Source organism: Pterocles gutturalis, unplaced genomic scaffold (assembly GCF_000699245.1).
Source record: "Pterocles gutturalis isolate BGI_N339 unplaced genomic scaffold, ASM69924v1 Scaffold49937, whole genome shotgun sequence".
NCBI lineage: Eukaryota > Metazoa > Chordata > Aves > Pterocliformes > Pteroclidae > Pterocles > Pterocles gutturalis.
Genome location: NW_010112070.1, coordinates 2,947 through 11,859, shown reverse-complemented (window position 1 = coordinate 11,859; position 8,913 = coordinate 2,947). Strand labels below are relative to the sequence as shown.

Sequence of the window (8,913 nt, the reverse complement as noted above, 5' to 3'; positions counted from 1 at the left end):
CGGGGGCGTCGTGGCGGCGTGTGCTTGTGCCCGGTACCAGGGGAAGCGGCTCTGGGGCCTGGCCCGAGGGACCGAGCGGGGCGGGTCTGGGTCCTGCTTTTAGCGTTTCCCTCAGGGGTGCAGGGGGGAGACGTGGGCAAAACCCTGCAGCTGTTTCACGTGGTTACTGGGAGGTGGGTTTGTGCAGGGCAAAGCCTGTCTCTTAAGCCTCTTTTCGTAAATCTCTCCTCAGACCACGCTGCAGACCGATGAGGTGAAAAATGTTCCTTGTGGCACCAGGTGAGATGTTCAGCCGTTATCCCCCACAGCCCTTCATTTTTGCAAGAAACTCTTCGGTCCTTTCCCTTTTTCCACTACTGCTTGCTCCAGCACGCTTTTAAACGTGTAGATTTGTTTTCATGGCCTGGATTTCCCACCACCATCCTGACTGCAGTCGGTGAAAGGTGCTGTAATGCCTGGCCCGAGCTGCTGAGCCCTGCCGGGGGGTTTGTCAGCACTCATTCTCGGGGTCTGCACTGACTTTTCCAAGCCTGGGCCCACACTTCATGATCCAGTTTCTGGAGGCATGTAATTGAAACCAGGAGCCCGGTGCGAGGAGTGTGGCGTTGGGGGTTTGCTGCAGCGGTGCTGCACGGCCCTCAGCCCGCTAGAGGGGAGTGTCCCCTGCTCAGAGCTGCCCACAGACACTCCAGGAAACATCTTTTTTTTTTTTTTCCTTTTCCTTCCTTTTGCAGTGGAGGAGTGATGATTTATTTTGACAGAATTGAAGTGGTGAATTTCCTCATCCAGAGTGCAGGTGAGTTCTTCCTCTGTGACCCTGCAAATCCCACTGTCCTGAGCTCTGTTGTGAGGTGAAGGGGGTGTGCGTGGCTGTGCTTTGATTTGGAGCTGGGGCATACTGTGGATATTCCCCTGTGTGCCTTGTAAAGCCTTGTACTTCCTGGGCAAAAACTTCCAACCAGCTCTCCCAGACATTTGTGTTATTATGGCCCCGCTGGGCTTTACGCTTCAGCGAAGAACTTCTGGTTTGTATGACGAGGTGTGCAAGAGGGAGGGGAGACGAGGTGTCTGTGAGCAGAGAGCTGTCTCTGAGGCCCAAGGAGAATGATCCATGCAGCCTTTTTTCCAAATTTTTTGATTTTTAACATCCTGTTCATCGTGTTTTAACATCCTGAGACATCCCTCTGCCCTAGCTGTTTACACCGGTTTCTCCTCTTCTTTTGCAGTATACGACATCGTGAAGAACTACACCGCCGATTATGACAAAGCTCTCATCTTCAACAAGATCCACCATGAGCTGAACCAGTTCTGCAGTGTCCACACGCTGCAGGAGGTCTACATTGAGCTGTTCGGTGAGCTGCCCCGCTGACCTCTTGCTGTTGGATCGATGGCTCCCTGCGGGATGTTTCTGATGGCTGTTTGCGTGGTCTGTTGGTGCAGAAGTCACTTCCCCCAGCTCACGGGCTTTTCACCCATTAATCCAGTGTTACCTTTTAGTGCTGAGTGCTTCAAGTATGTTGTAACAAAAAAAAAAAAAATCCAGACCCAAACCTTGTAATAGTAGCAGAGGGCTTTAGGGAAGGGTGCAGTGATTCTGTGCATTATTTGTGTGTTTAGCAGATGTGACTTGTTGAATCAGTCACAGAGTTTGCTAGTCCAGATGGAAAAGCCAGTCTTCTGCTCTTTGCTGTTACAAAAAGCGCAAGCAAGCGCTCCCTGGCCCCTGGGTTTGATTAGCTTTGTGTCATGCTTGTGGCTGCAGTGCCCGGGCACTGCGAGGGAGCGCTGGAGAACAGCACTGCTGACCTTCCCTCCCCTGCTTCAGGCCATGGGGAAATCAGGCAGCACAAATGCTGGGAGAACACACGGCAAGAAATCGGCTGAAGAAAAGCTGTGGTTTCTTGGCAGAAATAGACCCGTTGCTGCCAGTGCTGAGTTTTTTGTTTATGGCATTGGACTGAAAAAATCTCTTCCAGTGTTTCAGCACTACAGCAGTGCTAGCTGCGGGCAAAGTGTGGCTGTGAATGGTTTTGAACCCCAAATGGACAGAATTTGTGCCTGAAAGAACACGGGGTGTTTGCAAACTCCTGTTCTCTGTTTAGAGTGGGCTCTCCAAGAAGCCTGGCTCTCTGCTTGCCGACAGGCCTCTGTGCGAGATGCAGGACTGGGGCTCAGTTCCCCTCCAGCTCCTTTACAGGACTGCTGGCGGGTTCTTTGCCGATGGAGTCTCCAGATGTCAGCAGCTGTGACGACAACTGCTTGAAATGGACTCAAAGCCGCTGATCTGCACAGAAGGGACTTGTATAAACTCCCGTGTAACTCTTTGTTTGAGCTGAATGTGTTCTGGCTCAGGAGTTCTGAATTGGGGCTCAGCCCGTTTCGAGCGGGGTTCTGTCATTCTCTGCCCCCCGTCTGTGCGCAGGTGCAGGAAACTGATAACAGCTGTTTCCTCGACTCCTGGCTGAACCTCTGTGTGAGTGTGAGTTCCAGATAGCTAAACTGGGACCAAAGCAAATAATCAAGGAGTGTGATGTGATTGCTTTCAAGGCCATTACATTTTTATTTTCCCTTTGCACTTTTCAGCAGGCCCCAACTGGAAACACTGCTGTCCTTAGAGCTTTTCATTGAAGCAGGAGTTTGGTTTGTATTTCTTTTTGAAGTGTCTTAGCTACGCTGGAGTTAACTGTTACTCATTGAGCCAAACAGACATTACCAATGATTTTTTTTTTTGCAGCCCATTAAAATAACTAATGCAGCCATTTCACATTTCCACCTCTCCATTTTCTTTGTCTCCTGCTGGCACAGATACGGTTCCTATCAGTCACGATTTAGCTGGACTAGGTTACTTCAGGATCTAGTTAGGAAGATATCAATGGGGAAGTGGGTTAGAGCACAGATTCTTTGTCGTAAAGATGCTACTTGTGACTCAGAACTATTCCAAACTGCAGGTTACAGGGAACTGGAAAGAGTTTCATTTTTGCCTGCTATGTTCCTATGGTCTGTCCCATGTGTTTGCCTCTGGTCAGTGCTGCTTGACATGCTGAGAGAGATGGGAACTTGCCGTTGGGTCAGGGATGGTTTTTCTCAGCCCAACGCTTCTACATCAAACTTACATTTGTACTTGCCAGGATTGAGAAATCTGAGCTGTTCCCAGCTAATTCTGTACGTGTTGACAGCAAGCTGCCTTGTGGAGTTTTTAGTTACCTTTTTTTTTTTTCTTTCTCCCCATCAGATCAGATTGATGAAAACCTTAAACTGGCCTTGCAGCAAGACCTGACTACAATGGCCCCTGGATTAATTATACAGGTAATCGGGATTCTACTTTGAGATGTCTAAGGTGCAGATCATAAGGAGGCGTAAGGGCTAAAAGGAAATAAGAAGCTGTGAAACTTTTCTTCAGAAAATCGCTTTATAATACAGACTTTGTCTAACCTGAGGAATGAGAACAGGATCCTTTCTGCCCCCCTTTTAGCTCTGATGTATTGGGTTTCTTTTGGCGTTATTCTGGGTACTGGTTTACTCAGGTTATGATCTCCTGTCATGTCAAGAGATCAGTCAGTCCTGCGTTTACTCTGGAGTTTGGAGCTGGTCGTAACTTCTGCAGCATGTGAAAGCTTTGTGTGGCAGAGCGTGCCCCAAGCATTAGCACCCCCATCCCCTGCAGCCTCAGGGGCCGTTTGGCTTTTGATTGTTGGCTACTTGCCGATGTTTTCTTCGGTCTCTCTTTCCAGGCAGTTCGAGTTACAAAGCCAAACATCCCTGAAACAATCCGGAGGAATTATGAGCTCATGTAAGTGCCTGAGACTTGCACCTTTGTGTTACCAAAAGGAATCGCTCATCCAGATTAATGTGTTTTCACAGCACGCAGTGATCAGAGTGCCGTCTGCCAGGCCTGCTCTCCGCCTCGTGCTGCCATTCAGCAAGGGGCTGGTGAGGCTGCACCAGACGAGCACGTGTCGGTCACTGTAAGCGGCTGACAGGTCACTGCTCAGTGAGGAGGTATTTCTCCATTTTGAACACGTGAGCACAGAAGTTATTTGCCCGGGGGCTCCTTCCCCCTGACGCTGGCCCTATTTTCAAGGGGCCTCCCAGCGTGTGTGAGTGGCAGGTGGATGGATTCCACCGCTAATCCTGTTGTTTGACTAGGATGGAGAAACTGTTGATTCAACAGGCTGAAGACTTGCAAAGCTTTGAAATAACTTTCTTTAATAGCACTTGACATACTGATCCCTTTCCAATGCTCTGAGCCAGCTGCTTTCTCCTGCACTTGATGCTTTACGTTCTCCGAGCGCTCTGCCAGCAGAGCCTGGGCAGGCCAGGAGAAGATCCCTCCCTTTACATCCCCAGCATTTCGTATGACCTTTTGGTGTCGTGGTAAGTCATGTGCGGTGTGGTCACAACAGGCAGAATCCCAAATGAGCCTGTCATCTGTTGCCATAAATACAGCAGGATGTGTGTTGAGAGACTTGTTCTTGACTCTAATCTCTCCTCCCTGACAGGGAGCAGGAGCAGAGTGTTTTATTTATATACACACTTTTAAAAGTTATGTACAAAGCCGTAAGAGAGAAAAGGCTGTAGCACACAAAATGCACAGAGGCATTTGATTGAATGAAGGATGATTTCAAAGCTGTGTATATCCAAATGAATAAGAATAGCCGTCTGTTGAGGGCAAGGTTTTTACAGGATTTTCATTTCTTACTTTGTTCAAATAATTTCCTCATTAACAGTAGCCCAAAAACCTACAGATATGTACGGTCTGTGACCTGCCTCTTGTAGAAGGCATGGTGGCAGCCTGCAGAGAGTAACAGGGAGCATTTCACACTGCCCTGACTGAAAAGTCTTCCTGCTGTGCGGGGGGCAGGAGAAGACACTTTGGTGTGAAAGGACACCTCTGTGTGTGCAGGTACATGCACTCGCTTTCCTGATTGCTGCCTGCCCTAAACATGTACTTGAAGGAGGACTGAGCCGGCAGCGCATCCTGGAAATGCAGTAAGCCACGCGGCTTCAGGTGGGCGTGTGTCTTGTAACTGGCTTATTTTGACTCCTTAGGGAGAGTGAGAAGACAAAGCTGCTGATTGCAGCACAGAAGCAGAAGGTGGTGGAGAAGGAAGCGGAGACAGAAAGGAAGAAAGCCCTCATCGGTCTGTACATCTTTGCTTGAAGGCAGTAACCGTAGGGGGGTGTGGTGGGGTAGGAAGCAAAAAGAACCCAGACACTGGGGAGGGATGCTCCTGGTTCACCTTTGGGTGCTCCCTATGCTGCATCTGAAACTCTTCTGGAGAAACTCAAGAGTTTTTTCAGGTGGGTTCCAGCTTTGCCCACAGACATCAACTGATGCCTTCTGAGGACTGAAAATTCTTCCCACAATTTATTTCCACCAGAAGGGTGGTGAGGACTTTCATGGGTGAAGCTGCTTCTGGTGCTAGGAAGACTTTGTGACGATGATGTGGATGTGTTCTTTTTCATTTCAGAGGCAGAAAAAATTGCACAAGTTGCTGAAATAACTTACGGACAGAAAGTGATGGAAAAGGAAACAGAGAAGCGAATTTCAGAGATTGAAGGTGAGTGGTGAGCTTTCCACTAAGTAAATGTTTCTTTGCAGACTGTGCTTCAAGAAGTGAAGGTTGTACTGTTCAGTTAAGAAGATGTCCCCCCACCCATCTGATACAACGCTTTGTCAAGGAAATTCCATGACGTGAAAAGGGGTCTGTGTTCCCAGCTCAGAGTGGCAAGGCCTTCTTTCAGTTACATTTGTTATAGGCCCTGTCAAGCTTTGCAGAAGGCCACTGAGGACCCAATTTTTACAGATCAGCAGCTTCTCATTAAGAAATTCTTCACAGAAGTACAATGGCTTTTGTTTCTTGTGCGTCACCAGGTGTCAGGCCTTCAGTTCAGCTCTGTGCTAGCAGAGGATTCCTGTCTCCCTCGTTCTTTCTGGTGTCTCTGACTGGGACCACTCTTTCTAGCCAAAAGAGAGGAAGTTTCAGGCCAAACCATCCAGTTGCTTACATGATTTTTAAGTGTAGCAGCTCACAGGACTCCCTGCTAGAATAGGTAAACAAATGGTTTATCCAGTTGTGCAACTCTCATATCCAGACTGGCGTGGATTGCAGTCCTGTGGCTCCCTGTCAGAGAGGGAATGTCAAGAGATCCCATCGAACCAGCCAGATTAAACTCAGCCTTAACATGGTGGCCTGATATCCCGTCATTGTCACTGGACAGGTAAAAAGTGAAAAGGAAAAAAAGGAGTGCAATACAGAAAGGGAGAGTGGTTCTTTCCTTAAATGTCTTTGCTAGGAGTCAGGGGATTTCAGTATCCTGCAGGATTCGACCCTTTACACAATTGTTGATGTTGCAGAGAAACAGCTCTCCAACATCTGTCCAAGGGGCAGAGCCTGTAAAGGTTAAAATCGCCTGCCTCTGTGTGCCAGAACCTTAACCTCAGTATCCCAGACAAAACCCCATCTGGGGAATTGCATTCACAGTCACAGACTTCGTCTGTAGAGCAGTCTGCTGTGCTGTTCTTGGAGCCCTCTGCAAATGTCGTGGGTAAATACCACTTCTGCAGTGGAACAGTTGCTGCGTTTTCCGCACGAGAGTTAGTGGCTGGCTAGAGAAGAAAGGGTGTTCTCAGCCCGCGTGACAGGGGGAGTAATAAAATCCTTATGTTTGTGAAATGCTTTGAGGTCTTCAGTTGCAGATGCAATTTTCTTCTTTAATGCTATCATCATGCAGCGTTTTAGATGTAAATTGAAATCCCATTTCTGGGTTTCCCATTTTCTTCCCCTTTCCCCTTGTTGTGTCCCATACAGCTTAGATGTGGTACTGGCCACTTTGAAACATTGCCAGCTGCAAATGGTGCTAACATGGCTGGAAATAAAAATCTGAATACGAGAGCATGTGTTTTCTTACAGATGCTGCATTTCTTGCAAGAGAGAAGGCAAGAGCTGATGCTGAATGCTACACGGCCATGAAAGTAGCCGAGGCTAACAAGGTATTGATATTTCCTTACACTGTGCCTTGAAGCAGGGCTGCTTACATTAGGTTGTGTTTCATTTAAGTCAGAAAGCAAAACAAATCCATCTCCTTTCAGAAGAGTTTTCACTGAGACTGAAACAATTAGATCATTATTTGCAAATTCATCTTCTCTGGACAGGTAAATTTATGTCAAGCTTCGTGAAATATCTGGTCATCTCTGGAGACAGCTCCGCCAGATGCTAGTGGGGCCACAGCTCCCTCTGAAGATGGAGTGTCTGTTTCAGTGTTGCCCTTTCACGCTATTGTAATCAGAAATGTCGATTCATTCCAATCTGCAGGCTGGCAAGCAATCAAAGCAGGGAGATCTCTAGAGTGACGGGCAGGCTTTTGAGTAAACAAGTGTTCGAGTAAAGAACAAATGAAGCTGATGTTATACACCAGACTAACCGGGCTGGCAAAGCCTTGTCCTGCAAAAGGAAAAAACAAAAAAAAAATCTGGAAACAGAAATTATACTGATGGAGCTGCCAGGCTTGTTATTGCCTACAGCGAATTCCCGGGACAACCCAGCAGGAAGACCTTCTGTTTTGTAAGGGTCAGTGAGAATGGGCAGAGGTCTGGGATGTTTGTGCACAAGTTTTGTCCCAGTTATTCTATCCGCTCTGTTATAATGTCATTATCCTGAACAAATGAGCTCTGCTCTCCGAAACAAACTCGTCAATCTACTCTCTGGAAAAAAGCCAGTTGTATTTTTCTTTCCCGTAGCTTGCATTGCAAGGGCTTTCAGTGAGTTATGTGCTTTCGAGCATCTCCATCTCTGCTACGTTTGGATTGAACATTTCCCCAGCTGCTTCCATCACTTTCTCATTTTGCCATTTAGTCACTGGGATTTAGAGCTTCACTTAGGCGTGCTGAAAGAGAGCCTTCTGCTGGGCACTCCATCTTCTCAGCCGAAGAGAGGATGGGCATGCCCGCTGGTGGTGTGGAAAAGTAGATGCCTCGAATGCCCCTGACAGAAATTTGCTTTTGACTGAATCCGAGCTGTTGGTGATCTGTTTTCTTTCTGTGCAGCTGAAGTTAACTCCGGAGTACTTGCAGCTGATGAAATACAAGGCTATTGCAGCAAACAGCAAGATATATTTTGGCAAAGATATTCCCAACATGTTCATGGACTATGCGGGAAGCCAGACCAAATTTGCAGAGGGACTGGTAGAAGGAATCCAAGAAGAGGATGGGACAGGAACCACTGAGGACACAAAACTACTTCATAACGTCAACTGAAAGGAAAGATTTCTATTTGTTTTGTATCAAAGGAAAGATGAACTGGGAAGTTCCTTTTTGTTTTTTCCCCTTTCCTCTCCTGAAAGAGATGAATCAGACTAAAGCCTTTCAATCTTTTGTATGACAATTAGACACAAAGACTCTGGTATTTATGGGGTGTTTTTTTCTGGTGGCTTCTAAGCAGCCAGCTCCAGGTATGTCCTTCTGGATGCACCTCTCCTTCCTGGACATACAGACCAAATTATTCTGGAGAGGCTACCTAGACTGTTCTGCAGCCAGCTTAGATAGGTACTTAGTTTTGGATTGAGGTGGTTTGTAGCAGTTGGAAATAAAGACATTTGGAGGTTTTTGGAGGGAGGGGAATTGCTGCTACAACTTGTTTTGGTTTCTTTCTTGTGGGAAATTTCAAGTACTTTATTTCAAACCCCTTTTAAAAAAAGGTGCTAGACTTTTGTACACTACTTGTGTCTGCTTGAAGGCCTGGACCTTGTCCAGGTGGCAGTTTGCTGCCTGGTGTGTGGGGCGCTGGGACAGTCTAACAGCCTCTCTCTGTGCTCCAGGCCCATCCTCAGCGCGGGGCGTAACAAATGCACGAAACCATCTTTTACCAAGGTCTGAGCCGATGCGTTTTGCCTTGGGTAGGGCAGCTGAGCCCA

General features: G+C 47.5%; 1 protein-coding gene across 1 annotated transcript; it reads left to right on the top strand.

The window, feature by feature from the left end:
- Positions 1 to 232: 232 nt before the first annotated feature.
- Positions 233 to 8,543, top strand: LOC104458834 (erlin-2; the record flags this gene model as incomplete). Its single annotated transcript, XM_010073911.1, has 9 exons — positions 233 to 279; positions 735 to 796; positions 1,227 to 1,352; positions 3,233 to 3,306; positions 3,732 to 3,790; positions 5,050 to 5,141; positions 5,472 to 5,561; positions 6,915 to 6,994; positions 8,048 to 8,543. Coding segments are annotated over 9 exons (840 nt in total), but the record flags the coding sequence as incomplete, so codon positions are not given.
- Positions 8,544 to 8,913: the final 370 nt, after the last annotated feature.